The sequence below is a fragment of the Vanessa cardui genome, chromosome 24 (assembly GCF_905220365.1).
Source record: "Vanessa cardui chromosome 24, ilVanCard2.1, whole genome shotgun sequence".
Lineage (NCBI taxonomy): Eukaryota > Metazoa > Arthropoda > Insecta > Lepidoptera > Nymphalidae > Vanessa > Vanessa cardui.
In genome coordinates, this window is record NC_061146.1 from 1,020,400 (window position 1) to 1,037,301 (window position 16,902).

Here is a 16,902-nt window from a genome sequence, read left to right on the forward strand (position 1 = left end):
GCGATAACACGTCTATCACTGACCATGGCTCGAACAATACTATATATGTGTTATATATGTCGGATCGACAGCGACATCAGTACGATTGTCAGGCATCATAGGGGCGTGTTACTAGGGTGATCGAGCAAAGAGGAAACCGCCAATATAGGAACACGTTTATTCTACGTTTAAAGTACTTAATACACTAATTCAGTATCACACTATATCACACTTGGCAACGAAGCGAATGACAGTTCCTAGGATGGAGGTACTGGTCTTCACGAGAGCGGAATCGTAAGTGAGTCGTCTCTGAGCGCCTCCACCGGGTAGGCTCCGTCGTAGCACGAAGTTAGTCGCGTCGTGACGTAACGATAGTGCTGCCGCCACGCGGGATTCGTGCCGCGCTTCGTTACGCTATGGAATTCATGACCGTCTCCGACATATAGATAAGTTCAGCTGATGTACTTCTATGCGCTAACTCGACAAAAGACCTTTTTTGTTTTTGTATTTTACAATACTCACATTTCATTGATATTAGTAAGGCTACACAAATAACTCGAGACGGCGATAAACATTACAATAGAATACAAATGTTTGATTTCAACGAAGACTGGAACTATCTTCCATACACGTAACACAGTACAGTCAGCTGTTGTCTGCCTACGTCACTAATGCGATGATGATTTGAATGTTTCTTTATGCCTGGTCCTTTAATAAAGGATTGTTTCTGAGTTACGAGTAACCAATCGTTAAAGTCGTTGCGATATTCGATTTTGAACCTTTTTAGTAAAGACGTTTTTATTTTACATCATCCTAAACTAAGTGCAGTCGGGGTTAGAAAAGGTTCGTCACCTTAAGATCTATTTTCGTGTGCTCAGTATGAGCGAGAATCTGCTTTACCGATCGAGAATGACATATTGCGTCGCAATGATTTGATGTTTAGATTCAAAAGGTACTAAGAGCTTAAGACTCGATAAAGGAATTAATTTGAAAACTGACGAAGGTTTTCTGACTCGGACTGTACAATTATGAAAACCACCCGTAGAATAACGAATCGTTTCTTGAATGCAGTAATCTGATGTTAATCTGTAATTAAACTAGTACATTGTTTTATTTCTTCAGATACACGCGACCGTTAAAGTGTTCATGCTTTTAACGTATTAACTAGTAAACTAATAACTGGGTCAGTTTAAAAGCTAATCCTCACATATGTTGCGTTGTTAAATAATAAATGTTTTGCTTTACAACTTTTTGACACGAAACGAAACCGTTCGAAATAACCGCTACACAATGTTGATTCTTTATATTTATGTATTATTTCTTAACTGCTAAGAATCTAAATCTATATTAATATGAAACTAGTAGTCGCCGCGGCTTCGCTCGCGTTGTAGGATGTTAGTTGACGCGTGTCAGGCAAAAAAAAAATAGGAATACTCCTTTCTTGGAGTTCAAGTTTGTTTCATACAAAATAAAATCAAATTCGGTTCAGCAGTTTGGTCGTGAAAGAGCGAGAAACAGATACAAAGAGCTAGTGTCACATTTATAATATTAATATAGATCGTTGTACTTATTAATAAACTATACCAGTGCGATGTCGGGGCAGGTCATTAAGTGTATTGTAGTTTTTAGATATGTACGATATATGCAGAACCCGACCAGTAAGGTTTCAGTCGCGCCGTTTTATCAGGAGACATTTGAATCGTCGTATCCTTCGGAAGTTATCGCCTTCCAGCGTCCCTCCGCGTCATTCGTATTCCGATCTGTGCGACTTTTTTTTTTTTCGTATTTTATCCACGTTTTCACGTTAGGCTTAGATGGAAATGTTTTACGAAGCCCGCTATCATCGTCGGCTGTCTTTATGAACACGATCATTGAAATTCAGCTGTGTTTTTTTTTATTATTCTCAATGTTTTCTTGCATACAATACATGTGCACGTTTCTTCAAGACATTTTCGTTCAGTTAATCAGACCTATTCATTCGTTGTTGAATTAGGTTGCTGATATACATTTAATAGAACTTTATTCAGCAAAGTTTTCCTCGCGATGTTTAATTCATCTCGTGTTCAGAGATGATTTCTTGTCCGAAAATGAATATAAAAACATATAAAGCTAGAGATGTTTTCGCGCTCTTCGAATTACCATACATATGTTAACCACTGGATCATCTGCTCAGACGATTCAACTTGTAATTAAATAATTAACATTTTAAAGAAATCTCATCAAATTCCGTTTAGTAGTTTGGTCATGAAAAAGCAAGTCAAAGACAGACGGACAAACTTTTGCGTTTATTATATACATATATACAGAATAGTATAAGCTATCTGTAGCGTTCTGTACTCTATACAGCGTTGACATTTGACAGGCATACGAATAAAATAATAGAAGTATATCAAGTCGCCTGTCACAGCTGTTGTCATTTGTCTGGTGTATCGTGTACCCTTCGAAATAGTCTTCAGAAACTATGTCGCATGGATTGATCGCTTAAAAATAAACAATAGCTAGCGATCATGCGACAATCTTCGTATCGAAAATATCAAATTACTATGTAGTATCTGTACATATTGATATTTTTTACTAACATCAACAATTTGTATGTCATTTATCAAAACCCATTAGGATGACGCCGAAGATGATGATGATTCAAATTGCTTTATTAATGATTTATCATAATATACTTTATTCAAGTAGGCTTTTACAATCACCTTTGAAGCGTAATTTCATCGTTTCGGAACGAAGATTCTACATAGAAGAACCGACAAGACATTTGAATTGTAGTTAATTTACGGTAACATATTAAAACGGATTATAGGATTTTCCGTGTTAAGTAAGCGTGTATAAAGTTTTGTTTGTTTCATTCGAGTTAAGTTCCTTTAAGCGCTATTAGTATTACGTTCAAAATATGTTTAGTTTTGCTTATGGCAAATTTTTGACGACTGATATTTGACGTCTTCAAAGATTTTCTCTAATTTCCGTTACTAGTAAGTACTTTTGTGATTTGTAACTAGCATGATACACCTCGTAGATAATTCCACAATCCCTAAGTAAAATGAATTATTTCTCGAATATTGTAAGCGGACATTATGAATAATCAAATCGAATGAACATCGGGCAGATTTTAATGTACGATTTCGTTGTTTGAGAATTATTAAATCATTAAATTGATAGATTGATATTAGCCGTTATCACCGACAGTCGAATGAGAAATGACGTGTGTTGTAGACAATCGTTTGTATTAAAGTGATCAATTCCTTTGATACTGTGTCGACAAGTTTACATGAAAAATGGTAGACAAGGGAACATTTTGATAAGATCTCTTCGATCTATTTTACGAGTTTTTAATAATTTCTCTAGTTAATAATTCAATAGTAAATGTAATCTAAACGTATAATAAATTTTATACATTTACTAAATGATGTATAAATGGTACATATACGAAAATACCTTTTTTTTATCTGTTTGTTTGTTCTGACTAATCTCTGAAAAGGCTGGATCGATTTTGACGGGACACTGGCAGATAGCTGATGTAATTAGGAGTGAGTTAGGCTACAACAATAACAGTTTTTTGTAAATTCAAACGCGCAAAAAGTCGCGGCTACCGCAGGTAAATTAATAAAAACTTCTTTTCTATAAAATATAAAACTTATGCTTTATAGAAGATTAAATTAAATAAAAATCTTTAAAAATTTCATCGAGGAATGCTCGTCGTCAAATCAGGCAAGAGCTCGCACGTTGTGTGTATTACGTAAGCGTGATTTATGTTTTATTTGAGTAGAATAAATATCGTTTCATAAATTAATGTCGTCGTATTTAATAAATCAATTGACGTCAATAATATTACACGGACGTTTTTTTTCTCAGAATTAATGTCTTATAAAACGTGACGCCTCGGTTTAGTGGTTTTCGTACGATTCCTCTAATCGCTGAACAAACATTCCACTGATACAATTCATTTCGAGTTAAGAATAACTTCGGAATAAGTAGCGGTCTTCTCTGTTTCGATTCCATTTCAATTCGCGTACACGTGACTCGAGTTTAGTTACTTTTTGTGCGGAAAACTTTACCCTTTGGGAGTTTTCCCGGTGGTAGGGCTTTGTAGATGTGTTACCTACTCGTTATATTTATATTGTTTTGTTTTGTTCCGGATTGAAGATGAACATAACTACAAGCACTAGGGATATTATATATAGTTACTGAGGTTGGCGCATTGGTGTTGCAAGCACATTGATGGTTGTTGGCGACCATTTATTAAGAAATAGCTCGTCAAATTACCTATTATTACTCATTACATAGTATAAGACAAAGTCGCTTACCGCTGTCTGTCCATACCTATATGTTTAGATCTTGAAAATTACGGAAGGGATTTTGATGCTTTTTTTTTAATAGACAGGGTGATTCGAGTGGAAGGTTTTTGTAAAGAAACAAGAAAAATCTGTAGTATATTTATTATCAGCTCTGCATCCGAGCGAGGCACGGCCGGGTCGCTAGTTTTATATAAAACTTGTACCAAATAGAAAAAATCCAGCATTGTTTAACTAAACACCCGCTAAACAAAAGCAAAAGTTGTTAGCGTGCAGTAACCGCATGTTAATTTGCTTACTGTGTCGTTATAAAAAGTATACATACAAACAAACTAACGATTCAAAAATATTGAATACACATTTTGGTTACCGCCACGTATGTGTGTACGTTTGTACAGTCAGAGTGAAAAAACCTTCGTCAGTTTTCAAATTCATTCCTTTATCAAGTCTTAAGCTGTAGTACGTAGTACCTCATAAATCTAAACATCAAATAATTGCGACGCAATACTTCATTCTCAAATTATCGGTAACCAAGTTTTAAGTGCAAATAACCCGATTATTATAATATCGAATTACAGGATCTCTATAATTTCTTTTGTGTTTTTGCACAATCGGAAGATTCATCAAAAGTACATTGTTTTTAAAAGTATCTACTGTTTTGTTAATATTCTGCAGTCATTATATATTATATAGTATAATAAAGATTTTTGGTACCCAAAGTTACGTATCTTCTTGGTATCGTGCTCAAAACACAACATTAGAGGTCATATAACATAGACAAGCGATCTGAACATTCCGCTTACTTGCGTGTCGAAAATTAAACGCAAACAAAACGATTAATTTCGCATCAGTCGGACGAGTTAAACGGGAGCAAGATAAGATGAAGCGTTATTTTAGATCTTGTATTTATAAGTGAAAATCAAACAGCGCTGATTAATGAGATGTGTGTAAACAATTTGGACACTAACTTGATGGATTCGACCGGCTGTTTCTATCACACAATGAGCGATGAACTAGTTTATACCGATTACGAAACCAGATGGAACCGGTTCGATGCGGAAACGCGACTTTGAACCTTGTGCTCGCTGATTTAAATCATTATTGTAACATTTTGCGCACATGCGGTCTTTTGACCTCTTTCATTGAGATATATTAGCGGTGTGGTGCAAGTGTTGTTCGTAGGATTTATACAGCTCAACACCTCTTTACTCAGAAATCACATTAACCTGGTTATTCTTACCTTATAAAGATCTATAAAACTCGAAGTTAAAAGGGCTCATAAAATTAAAATATTCTTTATTCAAGCAGGCTCATTAAAGCACTTTTTATATTTAAGCATATTATAACTACATACGTTTTTAATTATTAAAGTCATAAGAAGTTTAGCTTTTATTACACTATTAAAAAAAGTAGGCTGTTAGTACAAACTCTTTTGAAACGTCATGTTATAAGATTAATTTTGTATATGTAGCAATAGTCGGACAGTTTACAGCAGAGCGTAGACTGCATGGAAAGTGGACTAGTAACAAGAACGAATAATACAAGGGCTAGAAATTTGCCGTCTTTGGAAGAACTTCGTAAATTTTGATGTAAATTGTGTATTGTTTATTGGTTATTTATTGTTGGGCTACCGAAAGAACGTTGGAAGTTTATACCACCCACTCGCTAATTGTCCAACGGCTGTAAATAGCTCTGTTCCTGTTTAAAGGGTCAGCGAGTTCACGAATCAGTCAGGCATTTGTGTTATCACCGGTCATTTTGACATTTCATTGGAACTTTGGACTTTTATATGAATAAAAATTAAATTAATATATCTACGAGCTGAGTTTTCATTTGCTTATTTTGTGCTTATCATTGTGAGAAAACCTGCATGGTAAAGCTGTATGCTAGAATAAGTTCTAAACGGTCTTCTCAAAAAGGAGGAAGACGCATTCGTATGGCAAAAGGACTGAAGACTGTTACTTAACTTTTGGTTGCCGTGTTCTCTTGCACGTCGGCAAAGGTTTCTAAATTAGTGAAACCTTGTTGTTATTGGTGGGGCGCAAGTAGTTTCAACAAATTGTCGACCACTCGGATGAGGCAGTAACTAATAAACCATATAAATTAATTATTGAGATGGCAATCGCTACTATACCGATACATGGCGCTGAACACAAGAAGCGACTTAGCTAGTTGGCCTAATTACATATGCCTAACATCAAAATTAAACTATGTTCAACTTCTTGAATGGTGGCGGTGTGACGTCACGGCGACCCACTGATGTTAAAGTTCCATAGATAGTATCAAAAGCCTACTCCTTGTCTGGTTGCGTCATGTTCATCAAATGTATTGGGGCCGCTTTCGCTTGACCGTGTCGAGGTTGCGACCCGCGCCGTGAGTCAGCGGGCTACGTGCGGGAATGGAGTCGCCACTTCTGGCACTCGTGGGTTATGACGCTCTAGTTTATAGGAAGTAGGATATCAATTAATGATGAGTTGGGATATTTTTGTTCTTCTTGTATCCAATAACGATATCATTATCTATCTGATGAACGAAAGGAACGAATGTACAATATTTTTATTTTATGAATGAACTAATAGAATTGAGTAACTATGAATGACATTGTGTTTATTCAAAAATATATTACGATTTATGTTTGGATGTAAAGGAATTGCAAATAGGTAAATAAGTATAACAGATAATTTTACTCGTAAAAAACGTTGATACCGCTTTTACTGCTGGTAACTCGAGAATGTCTCAACAAATAACGGTTTCGAATCATATATTTGACAAGTATTCCGTGCAAATTCCAGGTGCAGACATGTCGTTCCAAGGCGAGTACGCCGCGCAGGTGCTCGGGCTGGGCGCGGAGGCGAACGCGACGAGAGACGAGCCCACCAACCCCGCGCCCCGACCCGCGTCCCGCCCCCTCGCAGACCCCCCGCGGACGGCATCACCGAAGAAAGAAAATCACACACCCAAATTTAACAATGTAACTACTCATTCGCTAATAATTATCGGTGTCTAATACTATTACTATCATCTATTGTGTTTAGTCGCATCAATATATTTGTGCATAGTTTTTTTTTTTTCTTTTTTTTTTATGGTTTAGGTTGGCGGACGAGCATATGGGCCACCTGATGATAAGTGGTCACCATCGCCCATAGACATTAACGCTGTAAGAATTATTAACTATTCCTTACATCGTCAATGTGCCACCAACCTTGGGAACTAAGATGTTATGTCCCCTGTGCCTGTAGTTACACTGGCTCACTCACCCTTCAGACCGGAACACAACAATACTGAGTACTGCTATTTGGCGGTAGAATAACTGATGATTTGGTGGTACCTACCCAGACGGGCTTGCACAAAGCCCTACCATCAAGTAATATATAATATATATAATAGTATTATACAGTGTGCCAATAATCGTGTGGTCGTCGTGTTCCAGCAGCGCTACGCGGGCGGTGCGGGGGGTGTGGGCGGCGCGGGGGGTGCGGGGGTCGCGGGGGGCGAGGAGGAGGGTGTTTTGGATCTGCGCGCGCGCGACCCGTCCGTGATCTCGGTGGGCTCGCAGCACTCGGGCGCGTCCGAGCCGGCCGGCTACCTGGACGCCGTGCGCTCGACGGTGTCGGTGTACTCGGGCAACTCGACGTCGTCGTCGGAGCGCGACATCCTCGACCTCTCGATGCCGGACAAGAACTGCATGACGGAGGTGTGCTACGTGTGCGGCGACGAGTACAAGCGCGGCACGCTCTACAACCTGCACACCAAGGAACCCAAGGACAAGGCCGTAAGCACCACCCTCACTACATGCGATACATATATATATATCCTGTATGGACATACAGCTGTACGAACTCCACGTTTATCATCTCCATATATCATATGACCGAAAAGACATAATCGGAACACGCCCTCGGGCGATGTGCTCTACGTTGAATAGAATTTTCTGTGTCTGTGTCCCTCTAAGATAATATGGCAGATAATTACCCAGTGTCTTTCCGATTTACAACAACAACAACAGCCTGTAAATTCCACTTGCTGGGCTAAAGGCCTCCTCTCCCTTTGAGGAGGTTTGGAACATATTCCACCGCGCTGTTCCAATGCGGGTTGGTGGAATGCACATGTGGCAGAATTTCTGTGACATTTGTCACATGCAGGTTTCCTCACGATGTTTTCCTTCACCGCTGAGCACGAGATGAATTATAAAGACAAATTAAGCACATGAATCAGCGGTGCTTGCCTGGGTTTGAACCCGCAATCATCGGTTAAGATGCACGCGTTCTAACCACTGGGCCATCTCGGCTCTATATATCATATAACCGAAAAAACATAATCGGAACACACCCTTGGGCGATGCGCTCTACGTTGAATAGAATTTTAATAGCGCCATCACACGAAGAGTGAAGCTTCTCTCCAGTCCCTCTAAGATAATATGGTAGATAATTATCCAGTGTCTTTCCGATTTAGTGGCTAATTTATAAAGTACTAGATCTAAGCTTTTGGGTTCAATCCTAAATTCTAAGTAGCAATACGGAAGCTTGTTGTTTCTAACATTCGGGCATGTCAGGTTGCCATTGCTTTGTGGATATCTCCAGGGCAATCAATCAGCTGTGTCATCGTCCATTAATTAATCATCAAATACTCGTAATATAATATAAATTCATTTAAACTTAATTCGTTCTAAATTCGTAATAAAACGTCCCGTAATCGATTAGTAAGTGAATCTCGAAGCAATAGAAATATAGAATTTCTAAATAGATATAAATATACGAAATGATTGACCCAATTACAATGAAATTAAACAAATAATCGCGGAACAATCGTCAAATTATTGTTTACGCCTCTGAATGTTTTTGTGTAAGTTTTTTAAGATAAATAGATACAAGTTAGTGTAGGTACTAAAGTTCTAAAGTCAACAAAACAAAGTTATGAATTTGATAATTTACTATCTTTTGTTGATGTTCTTTGTTTGAAATTTTACAAGTTTATTCATTTTGATAAAACAATAAATTATTTTATTGATGGATAAATGAGTCAATTATACACTCATTATTAGACGATGCAATTTCCTGTCAAGCACAGGATGTATAGATGTATTCACTTACGAAGTCACCTCACGTGGAATTAGCATTAATGTGTTTTAGTATGAGTGATGTTTATGCAAGTTGTCTTAGTGTGCGTGAGACAATAACGAGTAGAGACAGCAAAACAATACAAATAAGATCATATTTGTTTAGTTTATCACACTGTTGTATATGTATATATATATGTCTACAATACACTCTGTAACATAATAAATACATTGCCTCATATATTCTTCAAACCAAAGGCAAAATTGAAAGGCGGTTTTTCGATCCAATAAACGACGAGTAAATATGTAACGGTACGGATTCGGATGGTTTGCAAAAAGCAAAAGTTTTATTTGATTTATATAACATACTAAATTATTAATTTGATGTGATTTTGCGAGTGATATGATAAGCTTACTTAAAATAAAACTCATTGCTAATACATACAACTAATATAAGAACTTAAAGTATGTAAAGGATATCAAATAAACGTACCTAGATAACGGCAGCTGAAAGTCATGGTTTATGATCAATTTTGAATCGTTTATTTAAAAATTACATAATATGTGATTGTAGTATCTAAATATGAGTTAGATGTTTTTCTATTATAGGTAGGCATTCCTCCTTAAAGAGGTTTGTTTCGAATTGATCCTATTTAAAATTCGTTAAGATTTGATGATAGATTTCGAAGATAACATCTCAGCGTATAAATACTAGACAGGTAGACATTGCTGCAAAATGCTCTTGACATTTTTTGTTTAAAAAAACCTTTATTCATATCGTGAAGCTTACCTATGACAAACATTTGGGGGATTAGTCAGACTGTTTACCAATTATATTTATATATTAATTATATAATTGAAAATGAGAGTTTTAGTCATAATTATTGTTGATCTAAAAATCTGCCCCGGTGTCAGCAGTGTATCGGCGCTATCTGCTCACCCGGACGCGACTCTCCGCTGATAACCCCCTCGCCAGCGCCGCCGCGCTACCACCACCGCCCGACCACACGACGCACCACCACACTCCACTCGACTGACATACATACACTAAACACAAAATTGACATACATTGTAGTTCTCCACTTTAGATTATGTTGCCTGGAATTAATAATATATTAGCACACCAGACTGGTAAAATATGCCTCGAAATCATAGAAATGGTATACCATAGGCACAGATAATAACAAAGATTTCTACTAAGTCTTACTTTGTATAATATTGCGGCTAGCACGTTAGTGCATCTATTTACAATAATAGTTATGATATTAGATTTATCACAACTAGAACTTCCTGCAAGTCCACCTGGGTAGGTCGCTGTAGCTTTCAATTGCCTTTCTATAATTATATCCTAAATAAATAAATTTTCACAGATATGTCTATAGTCTATGGTTTTGATTTTGATGCTTGCTTTTTTTATGGTCACCAGCACCAATAAATATGGGCGCTGTAAGGAATATTATGCATTTCACACATAACTAACGCGCCACCAAACATAGGCACAAAGTTGTCATGTTGTAGAACCGTCTCTCTCACCTTTCAAACCGAAACACATCGGTACTCTACATGTCCTATGTCAAGAAATACATTGTTATCCCATAATGGACGACACAAATACTCTGCCTTGAAACTATAGCTGAAATAGAATGATATCTGTTTAAGCGGTATGCTCGATAACGACAAATATCTACGAAGAAAATAAATTATTAAATTTAGTTTAATTAATGTCTTTGGCCTAATCTCATTTTGAGAAGAAGGTTTGGCTTAGCTTTTTCAATTTCATCGGAAAAGACATGTAAAATAAAATAAAAAATCGAATTTAAAGTAATATACAATAAACAAATTTCATCCGAAAAATGCATGCAGGTTTCCTCACGATGTTTTCCTTCATCGATAAAAAATAAATAAAATCGAATTCAGAGTAATATACGATAAACAGATTAAAAATATATTGTGTAGTGACCGTTGACGTCATAAATAGTTACAATGATGCAATCAGTATTACGCTTAAATAAGTCATAAAAAACGCGATAATGTTACTTTATCATATTATATATGTGTTGTTATTTATTACTGATTATTTATTTTATAATTAGTATAGTTCTTATTAGTTATATATCTATATATATCTTGTTATCCAGCACAGGGATTATGTAGAGCTCAAAGGCTCTGTGAAATATTAAAATATCATAAACCTTTACGGTATTTCCGGTTGACGCTCGTAATGCGATGTGGTAATTATTAGATCATATTTTGTAAGTTAGTTCTTATAGGTTATTTATAAATCGTTATGGAAAACTTTAACATATAAAATACGCGGTATTTTTAACATCATGGCATTCATTTAATTTAATTAAAAAAAAAAAAAAAACATTTATTGTATAAAGAAAAAAAATATACAAAAATTGATATAAAAACAACATAAACAAAGAAAGATACTATAAAGAAAAAAAATATAATGAATATAAAACTAGTGTGCAGTCAAAAGGAGACAGCTCATGCTATGAGAGATTTTTATCACTCTGCTGATTTTCAGCTGTCTCCCTTGTAGCCACGCAATGACAGTATCAAAAAAAAAAAATTGAAAACTTTATTTGTAATTGTGGTCCCCACATCGTGTGATAATGGCTCTAGACGGTAGACACGCCTAACAAACTTTTCCTTAGTCAGTTGACACTTAGGACGAAGCAACTTTTGCAATGTGTTACCAGCCCCCTCGTATCTGCGATTGCAATGACGTAGAACGATTGTATACTCGGACATTACAAATAGAGATAATCTCTCGATAAATATGTATTCGGGCCGAGCGTGTTGACAGTACGGGCAGTGGACTCGCGTGATGTCAAGCGACTTGTGGGCGGGACCGTGTGTTTGTTGACGTTTGCATTCGTTCGCAAAAATCGTGCAAACACAATTATCGCCGTTTAAAAAGGGAACGTGCTAACTGTTAAGAATGAGGCAACGACGTTGTTTGTTTTGCTAACGCTCCGTCCTCGTCGGGGCTCCCTCCCTCAATGGATAACTTTAATGAGTTCAGATTAGTTGCTAATACAGATCACAAGTCAATATTTACATGATTCATGGATCGTTCCCGATGTGGTTACGTTCGCGACCGCATTCGCAAATTGCTAATGTAAACTGACAATGTCTCGAATTGATATTCGTTACGTCATTAGTTTGCCTACCTCACGAGTGGTGTGACAAAAATTCAAGATCATGAGTATAAAAAGGTGACGGCATATTGATGCTCCACTGGCATAAATGTAAGAGAAAATGGTCAAAGTCGTCCGTATAACGTTCATGCACTTGTTGTGCGTACTGTTTTTATTCATACGCACGTAATATGAACACGCCTCTATTCTGTTATTCTGAGATGGTTTTCCAGAAGGCAGGTCGTTTCTTGACTCTTCTTGTGGTTGCTTGATAGTAAAACTAAACTAGGATATGATGATTCAAGGGTATTTTTAAGAGCCTCCTGAAATAAAGTATAACGTTAGTTTCGTATTAACCCATAATATTGTACACAACAAATTATTTATATATTTATGTATGAATGATGATAAAGAGCATGGAGTAAGGAGTAACCGAGTTCCATACAGGATGTATAAATTTTGTCAGAACCCGAGTTTGCATGACATTCAATGTAATACAGATTAATCATATACGAAATGTGTTTCCACGAGAATGAAGTGTATTTTCCAATTGAACAAAGTATATAAATACATTATATGCTTAAATCTAACATAGTTAATGATTGAAATGTCACAATATATATACCTACAGATTAATGATAGACGAAATGTGTTTCCACGAGAATGAAGTGTATTTTCAGATTGAATAAAGTGTAAATATATACCTCAATACTGTAATCTAACATATAGTTTATTCTTTATTGTACACCACACAGTGAAATCAAAAGTTAACATAGTTAATGATTGAAATGTCATAAACAAACGACCCGCTCGCGCCGCCCCCTCGGGGCTGGCGGGGGAGAGGGGGGGGGCGGCGGTCGGTTCCTCGGGCCTGGCGGGGGGGGGGGGGGGTCGTTTGCGCTGCGACTCAGCTCGGAGCGTGTGTGTTGCAGAACAAGCAGGCGTACTTCCCGATCTTCGGCGAGCAGCACCCGCGGCCGCCGCGCTCGCGGCCCAAGGACGCGCAGGGCACCGTGCGCGCCTGCGCCGCCTGCCACCACCACCTGCTGCAGCAGTGGAGCGCCTACCAGGTACGCCCACACGCCCACGCGCCCACGCGCCCACACGCCCACACGACCACGCGCCCACACGCCCACACGCCCTCTGCGAACACCGCGATATTTATGACGACCTCCACGGTCGAGTGGTGTGTATACCGGTTTTCATGGGTACGCCACTCTGAGGTCGATGAGTCGATGTATATTACCATTAGTTTTCTACGTTGTCTTGGGTCTGAGTGTTTGTGGTGCCGTCGTTACTTCTGATTTCCATAACAAGTGCTTCAGCTACTTACATTGGGATCAGAGTAATGTATGTGATGTTGTCTCATATTTATATTATATATTTATATATTATGTCATGTTTTTATGTCATTTATGCAAGACGCGGTGAGGCGAGTGCAATGTGTGTACACGTTGCAACGCGAATTTCGTCATTTATTTGTTACAAGCCAACGTCCCCGATTTCGGCCGCGTTTGAGGGGGGGGGGGATTCGTTTGTTCTGTGTTAATTGTTCGAATATTATGTTTTTGATTACAAAAGACGAACAGGGCGATATTGGTTAATATGTTTCATAAAAAAAATTGTTGTATGTCCTTTGTACTTTAGCTAACTTTGCCGAAATATACTTTTACTAAGTGGATCGTTAGTTTAAATAAATAATAAGATTCGCAAATAAATTAGCGAGTGCCGACAGAAGAGCACCGCGCGGGAGCGTGCTCGATAAAAGGATTTTTTTGAGCAAGTGATAAGATAGCGAGTAACCGATCTACTCGATGCTATCATCTGTCATTCTCTGATTAACACTTGTTTGGACAGAGATTAATCGTTATTTCGAAATTATATTTATTTTTATATATATCAGTGATCGTTATAAATTTATGTAATTCGATTAAAATAATTGAGATTTTTCTTAAAGCGATGAGTTTGACGCTTTTATGTGAACCATATTTTATTTAAATTTATGGACGATTTGTGTCCTTTTTTTCATCTAATTATTTTTGATTCCTTAAGAAGTTATTTATAAACTTAAAATAAAGCTAATTTATAGATGACGCAGGGCGTTTCCAAGACGATTTGAGTACATATAATATTAGCTTCGCACGTTCACTCTCTTTATATTTATTATTTGTTTAATGTTATATTTGTATTTCCACAGACATGTTGTCTGTGTGTCCTATCTCTAATGTCTTGTATATGATTTTATTACCAGGCAGCATCACAATTTAGGTTTGATGAACAGGCGTGAAAATCATACTTTAATGAGTAAAATTTCGCGTGTAACGATGTCCATATTCAATAATAAAAATTATATTCGTTACCAAAACCACAATCTGTGTAACACAAGATTCAATTTGCAATTTTTTTTAAATGTAATAAACTGTATTGTTTGTTTCATATCGAAAACAGATAGATATAAGTTGACCCAAAGGGCAGGATCAACGGAGCCCTGATAAGCCCGTAGACGCAATTTACTCGTTATCGCTGAAGTTGTAAATATAACATAATAAATATAACATTTCAGTGTCTTGAAAAATATTATCTATTACATTTACTGGAAAATAAGTGATTCGTTGTTTTTAATCAATCGATAAAATCGTATAATAACGAACTGGGTGATTCGTTAGTGACTTCTCAAATTTATCGAACGATACTATCAGAGTCGGATTTAAAGGTCTGGAGGCCCCCGGTCCACAAAGCACTGGGGGCCCTAGACAATCAGAAGCGTGAACTACCTAATAATTATAATATCATGAATTAATTACTTTTTCAGTTCAATCACTAAGCTATGATTTATTTACTTGTATCGGTAACTTTTAAAATATTAAATAATAACATTATTATAATTTGACTACATCTCGGTATTGGTTAACTTGCTGAAAACTGTGGCCCCCACTAATGTGGAGGCCCCAGGGCAGTTGCCCAGGTTGCCCTCCCCTAAATACGGCCCTGGATACTATTTTGCAATATCAAGAATATTTTAACATACATTGTTGCGAGTACAAATAAAAAGTTGCCAGAGTGTTTCGGGACATGTCTAATAATTTAGTGAAATGAACGAGTCCGAAGTGGGTCTAATACAGTAGCGTTCAATATTGACTTAAAATATTGTCGTCCGCTCACTCGCCGCGCGGACGGCGGCGCGCACGCACCGCTCGCGCGTTACACACGACATGGATGTGCTCGCTCACCTTACGCGATACTCGCAGTGAATTACGTGTGAAAAGTGAATTTGTTGTGACAGTGTATTCGATTACATTCGGATTATTACGAGGGATTACGGATTGTTTACAATTATGTCCCCGGCTACCGAGAAGGTTTGTCTTTTTTATTTAGTCGATTGTAAATCTGAGACTAGATCGCCTAGAAGTTGAAACTCGTGAATTCGTACCGGTTAGAGATCGATGGAAAAACCTATCTGTAAATGAAAATCGGTCATATTCAGTGTTTGCCCGGTATTGTTGAGACTAATAAAAATATATCTTCATCAAGTAATTATGAGTATTATTACACGTCGAATGATCATCAAAGATAGTCTTTGTACATATTAATAATGATAAATCTGTTTTTAATCCCGGGATTCCCATTGTTTCGAAATCTTTGAATTTGAAAACTCTAAGTAAATGTCGGTCTAGTTTTGTTATCGTATCTGTATTTTCCATTAATTAAACTATTTGATGAGATTATAATTACATTATAGAATATATTAGCATAATCGTAACGCAATTATTTGTTTGATAAATCCGTCAATATTGCTCTATTAGTAGGTTTGACACATTCTACCGCCAAATATCAATATGCAGTATACATATATGTGCTCCAGTTTGTTATGTATTTGTATTAGTATTACGTATTAAGACATAACGTCTTAGTTCACAAAGTTAGTGACGCATTATAAGTAGCGGATAATATTTTCTGCAATATTGTAGCCAATGGTGACCATTTACCTTATTGACAGAGTATTTCAACTCTATAAAACAACTACTCAATAGAAACTATTACTTGTAAACGGAGAGAAAATTCTAAATTAAAATAAACTTTGATTGTGAAACATCGCTTTGCAGTTAGTTATATGGCATTAAATTTGATTGTCAGTGCTAAAGGTTGAGATAATATTGTAACTTTTTACTTAATACATTGATTATTCGTTAAATCTATTGTGTCGTTTTAACATTCCTGCATATTTAGTCATTTAGGCCAATTACAAACGTCAATATCGATGACATAACTTTACGTCTTTTCGAATTTATAGTGGAAAAGTACTTTTATGTGCCTAATTGAATAAGGAATATTATGATTTTGATACGATATTTTTCTTTATTAGGTACAAGAGTATGAAATAAACGCTTCTTACGTTCACAGTCGAAATTAAAAGTAGGTG

The 16,902-nt window shown here is 36.8% G+C and overlaps 1 protein-coding gene across 3 annotated transcripts in view; it reads left to right on the forward strand.

Annotated features, from left to right (window-relative positions):
- The window catches only part of LOC124540259, a 145,167-nt gene that overhangs the window by 64,846 nt on the left and 63,419 nt on the right, over positions 1–16,902 (forward strand). The window contains exons 4-6 of one of the 3 annotated variants that reach the window (XM_047117727.1): positions 7,070–7,248; positions 7,711–8,049; positions 13,415–13,552. In XM_047117727.1, the coding sequence (XP_046973683.1) occupies positions 7,070–7,248; positions 7,711–8,049; positions 13,415–13,552 (656 nt within the window). Of the gene's footprint in view, positions 1–7,069; positions 7,249–7,707; positions 8,050–13,414; positions 13,553–15,578; positions 15,839–16,902 lie in introns of those variants that run through there. The other 2 variants (XM_047117726.1, XM_047117728.1) reach the window with 2 other exon arrangements.